The sequence below is a fragment of the Strigops habroptila genome, chromosome Z, assembly GCF_004027225.2.
Source record: "Strigops habroptila isolate Jane chromosome Z, bStrHab1.2.pri, whole genome shotgun sequence".
NCBI lineage: Eukaryota > Metazoa > Chordata > Aves > Psittaciformes > Psittacidae > Strigops > Strigops habroptila.
The window spans coordinates 78,635,279-78,655,008 of record NC_044302.2 but is presented as its reverse complement, the minus strand read 5'-3'; the positions used below and the strand labels follow the sequence as shown (position 1 = coordinate 78,655,008).

General features: G+C 44.5%; 2 protein-coding genes across 12 annotated transcripts in view; one reads left to right on the top strand and one right to left on the bottom strand.

Annotated features, from left to right (window-relative positions):
• The window catches only part of MAST4 (microtubule associated serine/threonine kinase family member 4), a 296,950-nt gene extending 290,427 nt beyond the window's left edge, over nucleotides 1-6,523 (top strand). For all 11 annotated transcript variants that reach the window (XM_030512637.1, XM_030512641.1, XM_030512640.1 and 8 more), the window contains one exon: nucleotides 159-6,523. In XM_030512637.1, coding sequence (XP_030368497.1) covers nucleotides 159-4,042 — 3,884 coding nt within the window. In that variant the 3' untranslated portion in view covers nucleotides 4,043-6,523. The remainder of the gene's footprint in view (nucleotides 1-158) is intronic.
• A 4,864-nt stretch (nucleotides 6,524-11,387) lies between these two features.
• Nucleotides 11,388-16,665, bottom strand: CD180 (CD180 molecule). Its single transcript, XM_030470569.1, has 3 exons — nucleotides 16,654-16,665; nucleotides 13,565-13,797; nucleotides 11,388-13,159 (listed from the first exon to the last, which is right to left on the bottom strand). Exons 1-3 carry the CDS (start codon nucleotides 16,663-16,665, stop codon nucleotides 11,434-11,436), a joined length of 1,971 nt encoding a protein of 656 aa, XP_030326429.1. The 3' UTR covers nucleotides 11,388-11,433.
• Nucleotides 16,666-19,730: the final 3,065 nt, after the last annotated feature.

Sequence of the window (19,730 nt, the reverse complement as noted above, 5' to 3'; positions counted from 1 at the left end):
TTTACAGTTCAGTCATTCGAAACCTGCCAGATTTTGCAACGTTGTGGCAGCAAAAGGCACGTAAGCCTTTTGGACTGGTGCAAGTTCTGTGTCTCACTGAGCATTTAGACAAAATTTAGAAATCTTGCTAATCTTATATTTGTTTGTTCTTTTTGTAGGTACTAACTCTTCCCAGAGTAGCTCCCCTAGTTCAAGTGCTCCCAATTCTCCAGCTGGTTCAGGGCACATAAGACCCAGCACTCTTCATGGCTTGGGTCCAAAGCTTGGTGGGCAAAGATACAGATCGGGAAGACGCAAATCAGCTGGCAGCATTCCTCTCTCTCCTCTTGCACGGACACCTTCTCCAACACCTCAGCCAACATCCCCTCAGCGATCTCCATCACCATTGCTAGGACATTCAGTTGGAAATACAAAAATAGCTCAATCTTTTCCTAGCAAAATGCACTCTCCTCCAACTATTGTAAGGCATATTGTTAGGCCAAAGAGTGCAGAGCCACCAAGATCTCCACTGTTAAAGAGAGTCCAGTCTGAAGAGAAACTAGCTCCCTCTTATGGCAGCGATAAGAAACACTTATGTTCACGGAAACACAGTCTGGAAGTGACCCAGGAAGAAGTGAATAGAGAAGTGTCCCAGAGGGAGGTAACTCTTCAGAGCTTAGAGGAGAATGTATGTGATGTACCATCACTCACACGAGTCAGGCCTGCAGAGCAGGGCTGCTTGAAACGACCCATCTCCCGAAAATTAGGTAGGCAAGAATCCATCGATGAGCTAGACAAGGAGAAGTTGAAGGTTAAGATAGTTATGAAAAAGCAAGATTTTGCTGAAAAAGCAAATGCTGCTATACATGAATCTGGCAGTGAACCAGAAAATCCCAATACCTTAAGATTGGAAGAAAGAGACAAAAAAGCATTCCAGAAGGTTTTAGAAAGATCGAATCAGTTTGAAACAAAAATTGTTGCTTTGGAGACCCAGTCAGCTGGTGGCATACTCAAAGACACCCTTCAAAAGAATGCAAACTTGAGATCAAATGATGGTGTTGCTTTAGATGTGCAGATGCTGTGTCATGGGCCTTTGCCTAATGAACTTGGTCATATTTCTTACGACTTCAAAAGAATTTCCCCTCCGTGTACACTGCAAGATGTTCTACCTCAGTCCACTGACAGGATGCTAAATGGAAAGGGAGAAAACACAGATAAAAATGTACCAACAAAAGAATTTGTCAAATTTGAAAGATTAGATGGTAAACTTGCAAATATTGATTATCTTAGAAAGAAAATGTCCATCGAAGAAAAAGATGACAGTGTCTGTCCAGTGCTAAAACCTAAACTGACATCAAATGTTCATGAATGCCTTCAACTTAATGCAGGAAGACCCATAAACATACAGCAGGACACCACTGCAGTTGCTGATGGTAGAGCTTTTATTGGCAGTGCACATGCTGCTCAGATTAACTCAGTTTCTTTTGTTCCTCTCAAGACCTTGAATGGCCGAGCGGATACAAGTGTGGAAAAATCAGCCCTTATTTCCACTGAGGCTCCTGTCAGAAAAAGTCCCTCAGAATATAAACTTGATGGGAGGTCTGTTTCCTGTTTGAAGCCAATAGAAGGCACACTAGACATTGCCTTACTTTCTGGGCCACAGGCTTCGAAGACTGAACTGCCTTTGTGCATCCTGCCGGAAGGACAGAGCACCAGTAGTGATGGGGGATCTCCTAAACCCCCAGCACCACAAGGAAGTGGTGGGAAGGCAGAATTGGCCTGTCAGAAAGAGCAGTTGTTAAGCTATTCAAAATCTGGCAAAGTCAGCGTAGCAGAGCCTCAGATTCTGCAAACAAGCAAGAGTTCTCCAAATTTACCACTCACCCCTATGGCTGCAGGAGTGCTGACAGAGAAAAAGGTTTCTAACCCAGCTGCTAAAGGCAATATTTCTGTTACTGAAGCTGTTCAAAAGAGAGACACCTCCCCTTCAAAACAGAAGGACAACTCAACGGAGGTGAAGTCTTGCATTACTCAAAGTCAGAGCATTAAAACTACTCAAACATACTCCAAACATTCTGCTGTCCAAAGCACTCCTGAAAAAGCTGTAGGAAAAGAGAAGCAAATACAGAAGGAGTTGCCTGCCAAACAGCCAGTGGCCCAGAGAAGTTGTGAGCCTATTCCTGCAAAGGTGGAGGTGATCAGGGAGCCATCTCTGAAGGTATCTGTCTCGGATGTCCTGATAACAAGCTACTCCAAAAGCAGCGAAAAAAATTGCGCTGATTTTGCCATTCCACCTCAGATGCAAGGAAAAATGCAGGCAGCTGGCCCCAAGGCCCCACCTAAGGATAGCAAAGAATCACTGAAACAGCTAGGCACAGATGACAGCAGTGTTGCTAGTAGTTTCATGGAAAGGGATATAACCAAGCAGAAAGTTCTCACTGAGTCTAAGAAAACTATTGCAGAGTCAAAGATTGAAGCTCTTCCATCCAAACGGCCTGTGCAACCCTCAATGGATTGTGGTCCAAAAAATGAGAAATCTGCGCCAGTTTGCTCTGTGCAGAAGGACAACGCCAAAGATTTAGGAACAAAAGATCAGAAACAGCTCCCTGACGTGAGGCTTCAGACTATGAAGAAAGAGCAGTCCAGCCAAGTTCCTCAACAGCAGCTTAACACTTCAGGCTCCCCTGCTGTGAGAGACTCTGTAAGCAGAAAATGTGCTGTAGATGTTCATGTAGGTGTCGAAGAACATGTGAAGCCTGCTGCCACCTATGTGGAAAGCAGCAGTTATAAACACAGGCCAGCCTCTGATACGAGTTCATCTAAGGCTAAGTACTTGGATAAACAGACACTGTCACAAAAATCCTGCACTCCAACCATAAAAGAAAAAGAAACTACTATTCAGGTGTCTACTGGTTCCCGGAAAGATGGGAAATATGCCAGTAAAAATGTGCCAGATCCCCTTTCTTCTGTTTCGGGCTCTGTGAGAAAAGTGACCACTGAACATGGGCAGACCGAAAGGTCTATGAGTTTGGAGCATGGCGCAGTAGCCACCCTGCAGATGAGCAGCATCGCTCCTGACACCAAACCTAAATCTTCTGCTGTCGGCCCCATATCAGCAGGCCCAGAGAGTTCTAAGCAGATGCCGAGGCAAGAACCAGGAGGCTTGGGGGGATCTGCTGATCAAAAGCAACTTCACCTCAGTGAAAAACAAACCGTGTCTCCAAAGTTTTCCACTGTGAAAGACCCTCCCTTGCTGAGCAAACAGGCAGACAGGAGTCCTAGTGCTGAGGTGATCTCTGCAGACAAAAGACCCGAAGGAAAAATACGCACTGATGCACTTTATGTTCAGCTTGACAGTGGGAAAGTAGAGCCTACCCTTTGCCTCATGAACTGCGATGCCAGAGGGAAAGGAGCAGAAAAAACAACTGCAAGTAGCAAAAGCTCTCAAGATTCAAAAGGGAAGGGACAAGTTAATCAAAAACAGCCAGAGGATGTAAACAAGCAGATCACAATAAAGCATTTGTCAGCTGCTAGCGGGCAGAGTTCTTGTCGTGTGGCTGCAGCACCAGGAAAGCCGCTGACTTGTTCAGCCAATTTCTCTGAATGTAGACAAGAAGTCTCTGTTTTGTCTTCAGCAAAGAGTGATGCATCTTCTGCAAAGGTTAAAGCAGGCTCACCTGAGCTTCCTCTACCCTGCAAGGAACTGAGTAAGAAAGGCACCTCTTCCACAGGGAGCGGTAAGGCAGAAATGACTAAAAGCATTTCACTGATGGCCTTGCACAGTGTTGCTGTTGTAGCAGAAGCCCACCACCCTGCTTCAAACCTTGGGGGAAAGCCTGGAAATCAAGAAAAGTCTTTTTTTGTTAACACTGGGGATGTAAAGGGAAAAGATGCCGTTCAGACTCAGCAGTCTGCTTCAAGAAAACAGAATGTAGGTAAAGATCTATCCAGATCAGCAACCACACCTGACCGCCCTAACGCACTTTCTGACGACAAAGACTCATCTCGGCAGCGGCGAGGAAAGGAAGCTCCATGGAGCAGTCCTCACAAAAAATCCTGTTAACTGTAAGAGCTGGCCGGTGTGAATTCAAGACTTGCTGAACTAATGTCAATATGTTGGACTGCCTTTAAACCAGCACTGTGTCGTGTCTTTGTGCTGCGAAGCTTTCATGTCACTGAAGAGCGAGAATAAGGGGATATATAAAAACAGGACTCTTTTTTTTTTTTTTTTTTTTTTTCTTTTCGAAATGCCTTCCCAATTGTAACCGGTAAAACTGTTACCATATAGTATTTGTACAAGAATACCTTTACAGCTGAGAGCTGTTGAAGAAAAGATCTCCTCTGTAAATACCTAGCAATGTGTTTGGGGTTTGAATGTAGCATATATACTTTGCTGCTGATTGCGTTGTTTACTCTTCCCTTTTTTAAGATAGTTGCTTTGCCACTTATTTGCCATACTCAAATATAAAACCAAATTATTAAGACTCAGACCTAGCATGGAATATGCACAAGCATTGGTCTGACTAGAAAACAGAAACAGGCCACATTTTTACTTACTAAAATCCTAGCTAGAGGTTAAAAAATTACTAGTACAGAATAAATACAGTGACTTATTGTGAGTTTTTACATGTATTTTTAATAATCCAATTTTGATAGTACTGTACCTGGCTGACTGATTCACCAGATCTAACACAAGACCTATCCGCATCTCCCTACTGCACAAAGCGTGTCTCTTAGAGTGGGTGTCGTTAAAGCTGCAGGAGGACCACTTGGTTATCAGGGCATCCCAGCAAGAGTTGTGTTCTCTGGTCAAATGGTGGTTCTCATCTTGTCTATTGGGAGTGTGTTCGCTGACCTTCACATCAGACAAGGCTGAGACTGAAGCACACACTGCGTGCTTTATTTTTGCTGCAATTCCCTCTTGAGTTCCCTGAGCTTTTTTGAATTCAGGCCCTTACAGTGTGAGGCACAAGTATAAGCACATGACTTGCAGTACTAGTATGTTCATCCCTGGTTTTAGTACATTTAGAGAATACATATTATCGTGGCATATAGGTCTGCATAGTTAACTTCATACAGTTTAGCTTTTTCTCTATTTTACAACAAGGTAAAAAGGAAAAAAAGCTGTTTCAGTATCATCTTCAAAAAAATTCAGGACATCTGATACATTTTAATACATAGCTGGGGCCTTATGTTGTAGACTTAACTTGCTATTTTTAGCAGGTGATTCTGGGTTTCACATTCATTTCTAAATGCATTGAGTAGCTCCATACATTTTGTAGGATAATCTTTTTATTTGTATGCAAAAACAAAATAAAATACTGTAATTACAAAAGAAGCATTTTGTAACAAAGGAACCTGTTGGAGCTATTTGGTGCTAGAATGTGACTGTCTTTTTACTTTTGCTAAGCCTTATTTAAATTTTATATACTGTGGAACATACAGACTTTGATCATTTTAGCATGGAGGTATTTAGTTTGTTTTGAGGGATGAAAGGTAAAATTTGAAACAGAAGCACTACAAAGTACCCTAGCAGATGCATGTTTTTTAATGATTGGGATCAGTAGAATGGTGGTTTTGCTTATGTCTGTTATATGTGCCCACAGTAGAGCTAGGCTCTTCCTGTTTTGTCAGGGCTTATGGATTGTCTTTCTGTCTCAAAAGCTAGAAAATTATTCGTAAAAGCACAGTGTAATCTTGACTTGGAGGTTTGTATGACAGCTGACAGTGTGCAGAATTAATTTCCCTCTGGTGAAAACTATTATACTGATTAGTTGAGTTAGATTACAGCAAACCTCTCATGGAAAGATATTATCACAAACAAGTCCTTCTGATTTTTCATGTGGCACTAGTACATTCATACTGCCTTTGATGCATTCACAGAGGAGCTAGTGAACAATGGATAATGTTTCTTGGGCAGTTTTAAAGATAAAATGGTCTCAACATTTACAGTTCATCTGTGCTTTGGCAGTTACTGCAAATGAATGCTAATGCACTTCAAAATAACATTTCTGTCTGGAAGGTATTTCTTAGTTTACAGTCTTATGCATTTTTTCAGCTATCCTTTTGTTTCCTTTAAAGTACATCTAGCTTTTTGTTTACAGTAACCTTTATGTATATTTTGTATAGCTCATCATCACTTCTGACAACTAAGTTCTTTGCATTTTGGAAGTGTAGCAGTGCTTAAGCTTGTGTTATGTAGTACCTGTTTGTTGGTGTTTACCTTATCAGTGAGCTGTTAGAGATCCTCCTGCCCGTGTTCTACTTGGTCAGTCTTTATGTGATTGTAGATCTGATGTGTTCTTTTGTAGACTTCCTGCTGTAGATTCCTCAGCTTACAAAAAAAAAAAAAAAAATCAAGAAAAACAAAAAAAAAAAAAAAAAAAAAATTGTTAGGGTCTGTGCAATAAAGTGTGTGCAGTCTTATTTTCTCTAAGAAACTCCTTATGGATGTCATAATTGTTATATATTGAACACGATTATTTATACTTATGCAGTTGGATAACATTGAAATAAAAATTCAGCATGAAACGCTGTTGTGTTAGCATTTCTCCTTGAACTGTTTTCATTCCTGTGACTTAGATACATCTCTGCTCTACTCAGGGGCGGACAGTTTCGTGTTTTCTCCTCTGGGGCCAGCTCTGGGGCCCTTAAAGCATATGCTGTCAAGGATTCTGCATGAGGAAATGCAGTTCAGGCTGGAGACAGAGGAGGGCTGCATAGCTGAGTACCTTGTCTCAGGCAGTGGCTGAAACTGCTGATCTGCTGTTGATAAGTAGGCACAGGGCGATGCTGGACAACATACCCTGACTGGTAACGAAGCAATGTCGGTAGGCTGTAATGTGACATTTAAATCTTTCCTCCATAACATCTATCATCCATTACAATAGGAGCAGCTTCTATTAAAATACATACATCTTCACTTTTCCATTGCTGGTAGCTCTGCATAGTTGCCTGACAGGGAGTTAGTTTTGTTCACGTTTTGCTTATTACATTGTTTTCTCTGTGTTTTCCTATGTACAAAACAAGTGCAGCAGTGTTACAGCATCACTTTTGCACCTTTGCTTTCTATTTGAAACCAATAGGTGAGGGGAAGCTGCAGGTCACCCCCGAACTTTCCAACTTGATGCAACCCAGCAGAAGGCAGATAGTCTGCAAAACTGGTGCACTGGCAAGGAGGTATGATGCATCTAGGAGGGGAGAGCAGGATCCAGCAGCCCAGGGGAAGGAAATGACTGGAATTAAGGACTGACTTCTTGTGCCATCCCTGGCTGTGAACAGCAGCAAACGCGTCTGTCCAGGGAGGCATAGAAACCTGCGTGCCCCGAGTGAATCTCCACAGTGTTCATGGCTAGAGGAAAGGGGTGGTGTGAGGGGTTTGCGTTGAGGAAGAAGTCAGAAAGTTTACTGCTACTGTCTGGCATGGCCTCTCATCCTCACATCTACTGTTGTAAGAAGAGACTGCACCTCGCCTGGAACACGAATGGTTTCATGGTCTGAAAGGGAGATGTCAGCACCCTTTTTCAGCACTAAATTCCCAGTATGCAATGCTCCCTTAGACCCCATATTTTCCTCTTGCGTAGTTTGCAAGACTTCACAAGGATGTCGAGCTTGGATTCAGATGGTAGCTCAGAAAGAATAAATCATAGGACATGAAGATACTAGAGGGTATATGGACAAATGTTCCAGTTCATGGCTTGGGATTTCTTTTGCATTGGCTGTATCTATAGTCTAGTATTTTGATTAGCACTTAGCAGCTCAAAGTCCCAGACATCTGCCAAGGATGGATTTGAATGAACTGAAGGTAGAAAGTGATGCTAGGGTTTGTGGTTCAAGCTGCAAAGAATTGAGAGCATCAGGAAAAGTGGAGAAGGCTGTAGAATAAGAAGACTCAACAACATAGGTAAGTTCCTAGTACACAGCCTTTCAAAATGTAGGTGCGAATTAAATAGAGGGGCAAGAGGATGTTTGAGAGATCTGCTGGAAAGGGATGTCATCTGCTGCTGGGGAACAATTTACGTTGTATTTGCCAGTTGAGGAGGTGTGGTATGAGTGAGTGGTTGGGAAGGGATCTTGCCTGCTCTTTTTCCAGGTACAGGCAAGACCAGGGAATAAGAAAGTTCTTAAAAGATGCATCATCAACATCAGGATGGTTTCTTTTAAGTCAACAGATTTAGAAATTGGCCTCTTCAACCTATTCAGAGCGAAATCGTCTTAAAAAAATTGAATTGCATCTAACTGATAGTATCTTGTTTAGGCACAGTTGGGGAAGAAAGAACTTGGCTCTGAGTCTTGGTTTCTCAAACTGAAATAAAGTGCTCTCTGAAATGTGACTTGTTAGCCAAGATCTGCTCAAGTTTCTCCTGTGTGTGAGTACAGGTAACAAATTTTACTTGGCAGTTTCATGTTGTATGGTGACTTCAGTGACATCTACAACCCAAGAGCCAGCATGGTGATGAGTTCAATCCTGTTAGTCACCATTCACTTGAGGCAATTCCCTTATTCTCTCTGTGTGCTGACTCCCCAGCCGTATCTGAAAAAATCAAAGATAAAAGGCCTGACTGGAAACCATGGACTGCATCAGACCAGAGCTTGATGGGGTAAACAAATTAGATAAAGAAAAATAAATCTACTGTCTCTTTCCATTTACATACTTGCCAAGTAATCCGAGAAGACTAAATCTTTAGACTTCAAAAAGTTTTAAGATATAATCTGGACATTTTAATGTACTATAGCCATATATAAATTTTTCTTCAGAATAATCAGTACCTGTATTCAGGATTTGTGTATCCTGAAGCATACGGTGTATACTGTTCAGCAATGTTGTTTGCACAGTGTCCTATGAATGGCATTTTGCAGGCAAATAAGAAAGCAGAAATGACACTAAAGGAAATCAAAGAGAAGTAAGATGAAGATATGGTGCTCAAAACTAAGTTGCATAGAAGGAAACAGAAGGGTCACAGGAAAGTCTGTACTTAATACGCTGTGTGTAAATAGATATTGCACAGGAACACATTCACTGTTTCACCTTTTCCGCCATCTTTTGAGTTTTGACAGACTGAAGTCTACATGAGTTCACATCATGACACTGGGCACCATTTCAGAAACTGGTGGTGGTTAAATCCTGGTTTCTTCTCTCCAAATGGAGAGGTATTTCAGAAAGCATCACCCTAATGTGCAGTTTTCTCCCCAGGTTGCTGATATTTGTGGATCTCCCCCAGTTACTGTCTGATACCTGCAGCAATTTTTTGTGCCTGTCCCAGGCTATGAACTGCACCATGCTCCCTTTTAACTTCACTATTTGTCTGTCACATTTCTGAACCCACAAATTTAAGAGGGAAACAATGGAATAAGAAGGACTCTCTTGAATGGTGCACACACTGGCATTCATGCTGTATTGTTAGGTAACACAGTTATGAGAGGTTGCTCATTTAACTACTCAGATTTGCAGTGGGAGGAGAAAATGTGCCTTGAACCCTAGGGTGACTTGAGGAGCATCCATGCCTTGTTCCCAAGGACAAGCCCCGGATTCCTCTCATGCAGTGTGGTTTGTTGGGTAACATTCTGTTCTTTGGAGCAGTCCTTGTGGAAGGGAACACCCTGTGCAGGTGGCCCGTGCAGCTTTGGTGTTCTGCGGCTGGGCAGTTGGAGCACAGTGTTTGCTGATGGGCTCAGGAGGAGGTTTATGTGCAGAGCGTGTCAGCGGCTGCAAACACAGGGAATACAGGGATCAGCAATATGGAGAGTTGTGAGGAGAGACAACATCTTGGTACCCCTAATACGGAAGTGCTTATAGGCAGCTGGAAGAGAAACATCAGACACCTCTCCCTGCACACCCTTGGGCAGCGTACGGCTACAAAGGCAGGAGGAGGAGAAGCTGTGGGGTAAGGAAGGCACTGTACGTGATGTGAAAGCATTTGAAAGGTGCAAGAATCCTATTGTGTTAGTCTGATCTGCTAGCAGACAGTAATAGGATCTTTTCAAATAAGAGAGGTATTTCTTTCTTGAGAAGACCAAGCAGGGATTCTTGGCAGCAGTATCTTCAGAAATGAGCAAAAGCTTTCTAGTCCAGCAGGGATCTTTGAAATCTTAGCTTATAGCATGTTAGGAAGGAAAATGCTGAGGAAATGCCTTTGGGGCAGGAGCTGGAGCTGAAGCTGAATGTGGCGTCGTGCATGGGAAGTGTTGAGAGAGGGCGCACCTTCCCCATTTTGGTGACACACCGGGGAGCGTTGCCATGGTAGGGCAAGACTCCACATGGTGCATCCTCCGCCGTGGAGACAGAAGGGTCATACCCTCTGAGAAGGTTGTGTCTATACATCAGGTTAGCCTGTTATTAAAGCACTAGTTCCATAAATCATGGTATGTTAACACAGGGCAGATGGGCAGGCACACTCTTGGTCAAATGTGCATACTCTGTCTTGCCACGGGCAGAAAAAGGGATTTGATTGTTTAGTAAAAGTAAATAGTAAGTCTGACTTCTGGGTTTGGTTTTTTTCTGCGTAGCTGTTCTGTATCCCACTGGAGCAAAGAGACTCCAGCTCCACTCCAGGGATGCATGCAATGTGGGGTAGCTGTCATCACCAGGAGCACTGGTGGGATGAGGTTGCTGCTCCCACTGCACCCCCCATCCCTCCCTTACAGTCTCTAGTTTTCTTTCCTGGGCTGCTGCCAGAGGAAACAGTTCAGGCTGGCACAGGAAAGCCTCATAGCTGTTGGTGTTGGTTTTTTGCCCTGTGCAAGCAAAGCATAGTGCCAAGCATCCATGGATTCTTGACCAATTCTACAAATTCTATGGTTAGAGATGAAATCATTGCTAGTCCCTGCTTACTGGGGAGTCTAGGAAATCGTACAGGAGCAGGGCCTGTCCCAGGGTGAGAGATGGACAGACAGAGGCTTAATGGCCAGGAATGGATCAAAAATATTTTAAAGAAATCAGAGCAATGATACAGGCTGTTTCTATCAGTCTTGCAAGAGTGGGTCTTAAGTGACTATGAATGTTGTGCCGGTTCTTCACAGAAAGATGATTTTCCTTTTAACAGACCCAGCTCTTAAACAGCACTGGTTTTCAAGGGCATTTGATAGAGGTGGGGGTTTGGTTGGTTTAGGAGTGTCTGGGGTTTTTTTGTGGGAGTGGTGATGGGAGTTTGGTTTTCTTTTTTTGGGCCTTGGATCATCCCTTTACAAATGCATAAACTGCAGTAGCTGGGGCACCAGGGTTAACATTGAGCTGAACTAGGATTTCTCTTTCGGAGAAGTTATTCATGTTCAAGGCTTAGCTCATAGTTTATTTTGCCAGCTCTCAAATAAAATTCTTTCATTATTTTTCTAAAATTCATAGTACAAATGGACAGCGTACTACAAAAGATAAGGAAATACATATCACAAAACCAGTAAGTTGCCTTTCATCTTAATACAGTTGCTGTAGAGCTTTTCTATGTCTCCATCATACATTTATATTTTCTGGTAGTTTTTCTTGAAATAGCGAGCACCCCAAATGAACACAGCAGCACAGAATAAAATAGCCAGGACAACTGCAATGATTCCTCCTGTGGTGATCCCACAGGAGAGCGAGACAGCGGTCAGCTGAGCCCCAGATAGCCCTTTGGGTTCAGAGCATCTCGTTTCTTTAGGGTCCTCAATTTTATCCAGATTCTGCTTGTACCAGGTGATTAAATCAATATTGGAACAGGTACAGTTCAGAGGGTTGTAACTTAAATTGATTATGCAGTGGCCAGCTAGGGGTGCTAGCTTGTCACTTGGTACAATATGGATCCTGTTGTGGGCAAAATTGAGATAGATGTTCTTGAGGTTTGAAAATGCATCTGTGCTGAATGCAGCAAGTTTATTGCGGCTCAGATCAACGTGCCGTAACTTCTTGAGACTGTGAAATGCTTGGTCACCTATTGCTGTCAGTTCACAGGATGATAAAATTAGTACCTCTAAATTGGGTAGTTCTTGGAACAGCTTGTCATTTTGCATGATCCCCAACTCAAAGTTATTTTGGCTAAGGTCCAGGAGTATGAGGCTTTCCAGGCCTTGAAAGAGACGCTGATTGCTAGTATTAATGTGGGAGGAGGAAAGATTCAGCACTTGCAAGAGATGCAAACTTCGGAAAGGGCCCTGTGAAGTGTTGATGTGAAGAGGAGTGAAAGCTAGGTCCAGCAGCTCCAGGCTAGCACCATCTTCCATGAACACATCGTGGAGGTGCAGCTTGGTGTTGTGGCTCAGATTCAGTTGCCGAAGACTGCTCAAACCACTCAGTGCTCCCTTACAGCAGTCAAAGCTTTCGATATAACTCTTACTTAAATCGAGATGCTGAAGCTTTGCCAGTTTCTCCAAACAGCCAGAGCCCAGCTGCAGGACCTTTGAGTTCCCCTTGATGTGGAGGTGGATGAGGGAGGGGAAGGAGGCAGAGTTGATATTGCAGAGGTGCTCAAACGAGTTTGCGTTCAGAACTAACTCTTCTAGCGAGCTCATGCCACTGATGTCGGCGGGCAACGCGTTGATGTGGGTTTGAGTTAGGTCCAGCTTTCGGAGCCTAGTCAAGCAACGAAACATGTTGGCATTCAGGTTCCTGAAGTGCCGTAGCTGCAGATAGAGATCCTTAACAGAGATATTACAGAGGCCTTGTAAAACATCTGGGCTTATGAAGGGCTCCTTTTTCATACCATGAAATGTTCCCAGCCAAAGGGTCTGGACTGTGGAGTTCTGTAGCCCCACCAGGATTCCAGGGATGTCAGCACAGCCCCCAAAGTCCAAACTGTAGAAATGGGACTGGAAAGCTCCAGGTTCGATGTATGTAATGTCATTGCCTTTAAAGATGAGAGTTATATTGCTGGTCCTCTGCAGAAGAGAGACATCATCTGCTGTGATTGTTCTTATGTTGTTCATTTGAAAGTCAAGGTATTTGAGGTTTTGAGTAGGAAAGTTGGGAGGAAGCTGCAGCGAGGAGATGTGGTTACTGCCCAAGATGAGGGTATCCAAGCTGTCCAAATTCGTCATTGGAATAAAGGACATACTTGTTATTCCCGTCTGTGTTAAAATAAGCTGCTTCAGGGACTGTGGGCCAACAAACGCTGTGTCAGAGAGAAACATGAGCAGGTTTCCTGTCAGCACGAGTGTCTTCAGCTGCCTGTTGCTGTGAAAGGCACCATCATACACCCAGTTTATCTGACACCTTGAGAAAACAACAGAAACCAGCATCAGTGGCCTATCTTGCAAAGCTCTCCCCATATATGTGATAGTCCAAACTGCACTTTGTAGCTGTAAAAACTCATGGTCAGTTGCCTGCACCAGGATAAAAGTGTCTTTCTTTTCCAGTACTGTTTGTAAGTACTTACTGGTAATTGTAAGCTCACATTTACATACAGGGTCCTGGTGAGATAAAAAATCTGCCCTGAAATGATGGATGTGAAGAGACATTTATGGAAGTCAGGGTGACACGAGGCTTTTAGCAGCCAGCTGAATAAAATGAAAATCTGTTTTCCTAAGTAAAAGCTGTGCATTTCCAAGGACCAAACTGTCTTTCTCTAAGTTTTAGGGAACATAGGGACTTAAAAAATTGGCATAGCAATTGGTATACCTTGTTAAGTCCAAGTGGCGAAGAGACTTCAGCTCAGAGAAGGTTGAATTCTCGAGGGAAGGGAGCATGTTGAAGCTGAAATCGAGGATTTCTGTTGCAGCAGGTAGTCCTTCAGGAATCTTCCTCAGTCCTAAACCTTCACAGCTGTAGCTTTTATTTACTGCAATCTGTGAAAAGTAGATAGTGAAACTGCAAGAAGTATGTACTGTGGATGTAAATAGGAAAATATGGCACTCAAGAAGACCCAAACCAAACACCAAAACCAATCACAATTTTGAATTATTTAAAAAAGCACCAGCCAGGGCCCTGGGAAGCCTCAGCACAGGCTCGTAACGGGGTTGTGGAGTGTTTTTAAAACAAATGCCTTGTATCTGTCTTGTACTAATGTGAAGTGTGTCTCATTTGAAGTACTTTCTTATCAAAGTCAGTACACATGAGGATTGTTTACTCTTCTGGATGAATTATCCTGAAGAAAGAATCCCCACAAGATATTTTTAAATTCTGAATTTCATGAGGCTTGTAACGAAGCTTATTCTAAGAGCAGTCTTGAGAAAACCTTGCAGGGAGGACATAAAAAAGAGCAGGATGGGAAATGTTTCTAGAAGGAAAATGTTCAAATTAATTGGATCTGAACCACAGTTACACGCTGCAGTAAGAGGATGGTGGGAAGGCTTAGCTCAGGCTAGACAAAGATAGTCTTTAAAATGTCTATGAAGGCTTTTCAGCTTAACTGAAAATAAATCGATCTATTCTATAAAGAAGTCTACTTTGATAACCGGGAAATCCATTAAAGGTGTCTGAGCTGCCTTTGCCTGGTGACTGCATGAAGGCCAGTCAGGCACACAAGGAAAGGTCACCCTGACATAGCCTGCTGTGCTGCTCAAGGCGGTGGAGATGCTCAGACCATCACACTCGTCCGCTGCCAAGCTGCAATGTGGAGCTTGTGGGTACAGCCAGCACCATGTCAGCCTCCTCCTCAGCCAGTCCTGCTTCCCGAGGGAAAGAGGGTCGCCTGTCCTAGATGGTCACGGGGCCAGCCTGCGAGGGACAGGGTCCCTGGGATCAGGTGGGAGCTGCAGCTGTGGCAATATCCTGCCAGGAAGCTCGGAGATGTGCTGCCTGGGGGAAGAAAATGCATCTATTGCAGACAGCTGGCCAGTCTGGCTGGTTTAATTGGGCTCAAAGCTATTCTATTAGCCGGCATAAGGCAAGCACAGGGGGCAGCGGGTTGTCTGGAGAGAAACACGCTGGAGCCTGGAGTTCGTGTCAAGCAGGGAACAACGCAGGTGGGTGCACTGTGGCCCGCCGGGGTTTTGTGGAGGTGCACGTGGACCCTGGGGAACAGTGCATGGAGTTCATGTCTTTCCGTTCACACGGGACTGTGAGCGTTTGAGAGCAAACCATGTCTGCGGCTTAGGCGACACAGGTGGGCACTGACTGCACTCAGTGGCCTCACTGAAGGGGGCAGAGCAGCAGCATTCATGAAAGCCACAAACTGGATAGGGTGAGCACTTTCTTCCTTTCCTTTGAGGCACAAATCATGTAACTGGGAGGTGCTGGGGAAGTGCCATGTCCCCGTGCTGCTGCAGGAAGGGCACCCTGGCGGGCAGGGGCAGAGGGATGCAGTAGCAGCGTGGTGGAGCCGGGAGGAAGGGACTTTCACAACAAAATGCCCTGCTGGGTGGGGAATGCAGCTCCTTGGCTGACCCGTGTAGCTGATAGAGCTCAGCGCTGGGTGGACAGCCTCGGGGATGGCATCTGCAGGGAGGGACAAGCCAGTGCTACTCACAGCTGAGCCCCAGTGAGTGGGTTTTTGGCATGACTTGGGGGCAGAAAACCAGCCCAGTACCTGCTGTGACAACACATGGCATAGCACAGAGACTAAAAACTAAAACACAAGAAGTTTCACCTCAACATGAGGAAGAACTTCTTTATATTGAGGGTGACAGAGCACTGGAACAGGCTGCCCAGGGAGCTGTGGAGTCTCCCTCTTTGGAGACATTCAAAACGCACCTGGACACATTCCTGTGTAACCTGCTTTAGGTGGCCTTGCCTTGGCAGGGGGTCGGACTAGGTGGTCTCCAGAGGTCCCTTACAACCTATGGAATGTGATCTATGTGTCACACCCAGCCTAGAAGCACTGAAATAGTACAGTGCTGGTAACTGCGGAAATAGCAAAATACAGACTCAGAAAAGCTAGTGTTTTCAATACTGATAAGCGAAGAAGAACTCATGGAGCTGACTGCTGTGGTGTGTGATTTAGGCAGATAAAAAATATATAGCTGTCACTGTAAATGAGAACAATGCCTGTGTTTTACCATTCAAATAAAGCAGTGAGTAAGTGAGGTCTCGCCATATGCTTCAGGGCACGGAGTGGCTCTCATTGGGAGCTGAGGAACAACCATCCCCTGGAGGATCCCACTGTGCAATTCTGAGCACTTGGGGATTTGTACATTTAATTCAGTAAGGAATTTGCTATTGGCCCCAAATGCGCGCTGTGGAGGGCTGGGTTTCCACAAAGCCTCTTCCCTAAATCAAAATCCTTGCCTATTTTTTTCCCTTGCCTCCAACATAGAAAAGAAAAGAAAACATTTATGGGCCAGCCTTTTCTCATGCCCTGGAGAAACCTGAGTACTTTCTTACTATCCTCGTGTGGTATTGCACATCAACCAAACGGCAAATAGACACACCATCACCCGTTCCTGTATGTGGAGTGCAGCACAAGAGACAAAATCCTTGTTTCTGTCCTTTGTCTAGCTCTAATATCTGCTAAACACCCCTGTGAAACTTTATCACCCTCAGGGATCCCTGGGAGGTAAAGTGTGGTGCTGGTCTCCCAAAGTCCCTGGCAGCAGTAGGAGATAGTGTGAGGATGCACAAACGAGCAGGTGTGACGAGGAAGAGGAACAGTGACCCATGTCCCTCAGCAGATCTCAAGACACCTGCCTTATTTCTCTGATAAAGGCCCTCAGATCCCCCTGAGAGAAACCCCCTGGGAAGTGAAAACAGCCTAATGTCAGCAGGCAGGCATGCACCAGAGACCGTATGCAGCTCCTGCATCTCGAGGAGGACCGTCGGCTCTCACTCACCTCCATACACATCTTCTTAGCAGCGCTGGGTGCTTCGCAGCTCATGCAGATGAGCACTGTGAAAATCAAAAGATGCAAATCACAAGCCATTATGGAGAGAGGCGGGTTGCTAAAATGGGTGATCCTGTGCTATCTTCCCTTAATGAAAGCAAGACTGAGCAGCCACAGTCAGTCAGACTGGGCAAGTCAGCTGGAAAGCAGGTCATAAGGAAATGTTTGCTGAACCTCCCAGATTCAATGTGAGCGAAACAGTAGTTTCGGAGTGAAAGAGGAACTTCCCTGCTTTAAATATAGTCAAATTACTGTGCACTGATACTTTTTTGGGGCAGAACAGAGTTTTTAAAAATGGAAACTGAGGGAAATCGGCTTTTATGCTCATGTAGAGTGAAATGTCTCCACTAAGTACAGGGCAGTTCGGTGTCAAAGATGAGGTAGAACAAGAAAAGGGCAGATGAGACTTCAGCACCTCGACAAAGGGGAATTTAGTTCACTGGGAAGTTTGAGTTGAACAGAATTTGATACATTGCTTATGAAAGTCACAAGAACTCAAAAGTCACACGAACTCGTGAAGCAACTGAAAAGCAGGGCTGTGCTGAGGGGACTGGTGGCAATAGTGTACTTGGCAGAGTTAGGTTTACAGTTGTACTCAAAAGTGTTTTCCAATGATTCTGTGATTCTAAGATCTGTGCCTATATTGCTGCAAAAAGGATCATGATGCTAACACATGCTTCTCTCAGTAGAAACAGTAAAGCTAAAAAGCAGTAGTTCAATCTAAAAATGAACTCTTTTCCTCTCATATTTATATCACAGGTAATGATCAGTTTTCTTGATGGGGATGGTACCTCTAACCATCTCTAACATGGGCATGTATGTGGCAGCTGCAGGCAGGGGGGGATCCTGTGCCAGCAGCACAGGGTCCTGCTACCTGGGACAGCATTGAGCTTTAGTTCTGGGCAGACAGCTCAACCTGACCTTGTTTCTTTTTCTTTCTTTCTTAACTGGCTGAGTTATTAGCTTGACAACTTTGTTCTCAGAAGGTTTAAGTGGCGCTCTTTTGTCTGATGAGAACCTCAACATGACCCAGCAGTGTGTGCTTGCAGCCCAGAAAGCCAATTGTATGCTGGGCTGCAACAAAAGGAGCGTGACCAGCAGGTGGAAAGAGGTGATCCTGCCCCTCTGCTCTGCTCTCATGAGACCTCTCATGAGTACTGCTCATCTGCAGTACTGTGTGCAGTTCTGGAGCACCCAGCACAAGAGGGATGAGGAGCTGTTGGGGCGAGTTGGGAGAAGAGCCATGAGGATGCTCAGGGGGCTGGAGCACTTCTACTACAAAGAGAGTCTGAGAGAGATTGGCTTGTTCAGCCTGGAAAATAAAAGGCTTCAGGGACACCTTACAGCAGCCTTTCAGTACCAAAAGGCAACCTACAGGAAATCTGGAGAGGGACTTTTTTGGACATATAGTGATAGGATTAAGTGAATGGCTTTAAACTGGAAGAGGGTAGATTTAGATTAGGAAAATATTCTTCACTGTGAGGGTGGTGAGGCACCGGCACAGGTTGCTCAGAGAAGCTGTGGCTGCCCCATGCCTGGCAGTGTTCAAGGCCAGGTTGGACAGGGCTTTGACCAGCCTGTTCTAGTGGAAAGTGATCCTGCCTATGGCAGGGGGGTGGAATGAGATTATCTTTAAGATCCTTTCCAATTTGAACCATTCTATGATTCTGTGATTCTTTCTTCACCACCTAGTAGAGAAAGGCATAATGAAAATAGACTGGGCTTGGCAAATGTGCATGATGGAGCCAATCTAGCCTGGTGACTTGATCAGTGAAGCTTCAAGCAATCAAGGTGCCATCTGGAGAGCATCAAGCTTGACACCTGGGAAGATGGAGACATCTGGGCTTCTGTGATGCCAAAGACACACAGAAAATCAGGACCTTTGGCTCTGAAAAACTGTACGAAGGCATTGGCTGTACTGGTAGCTGGAGCTGATGTGTTCCTGGGGTTTCACCTGAGCCGCTCTGTGCTCATCCCTGCCGGTGGCTGGGGAGAGGGGAGCAGTCAATGTGGTGGGAGTGAAGCTTAAAATCCAGTGCAAAGCTCACTCTGTTTTGCACCTTCGCCTAACCCCCTCAGGTGGGCTGTGGTGGCTGGCAGGCACGGAGAGACCATTGCAGCAGTGCCCTGCTGCTGTATTTGTCTGCTGCCAGGATGCTTCTCTGTTGATCTGATTTCGCTGGGTTCTTTTCCTCCTAATTTTGTAAAATACGAAAGAAAACACCTTACCTGAATGACAAGCTGAAAAGCTCACTAACAGCTCTGACCCTCCCAGCCAGCTCTGCGTTTGCTGGAAATCCTGCTTGCCCTGTAGCTAGTAGCAGAAAGTTCAGAGGAATTTGTTTGGGATGTTTGCTTCTTTATTTGCCATTTTCCATGCTAATGCTCAAAGGCTCAGGCTTGGTGTGTCCCTGCCATCCCCATTGTTCTTTCCTGGCATGCAGCAGCTTGGACTCAACAGCTGCACTCTGTGTCTTGTTTCTGGCACGCTATGAGCCCTGGTGGCACGGATGCTTCCTTAAACCTCCTGTAACAGAAACCTCCAATCTCAGATGAATGTGTTGTTTTGTAAGAAAAGTCCTTTGAATCAGGAGAGGATATCAGTCAAAGCTAATCCTGCCTCTTCCTGCAGTGCAGTGAACCATGTTATTATGTGTTGTGGAATTTATGTTTGATGTAGCAAAGTAGAAATAACTCCAGAGATTGTTTTTTGGGGGGGGGTGTGGTGTGGTGTGTGTGTGTTTTTTGAGGAAGCAGGAATCTTTATGATTCAAATAATGAATTCCAGGGCCTGCCTCAATTTCGGATAATGAAGAATTCATTATGAAATTGGTATCGGGTGACTGAAGTTCCTCTTCTTGTTCATGTGCACAAGCAATCACTGAGCTTAGTAAAAATGACTAATGATTAGAGGTATCTGAATTATTCATTATGTGTGCCTATCTGATTAATTTAGCCTTTTGTGCTTGTAAAGCAAAATGTGGAAGGATAAGAATTTATGGCAGTAGTTAATGGGAGCATGTTTC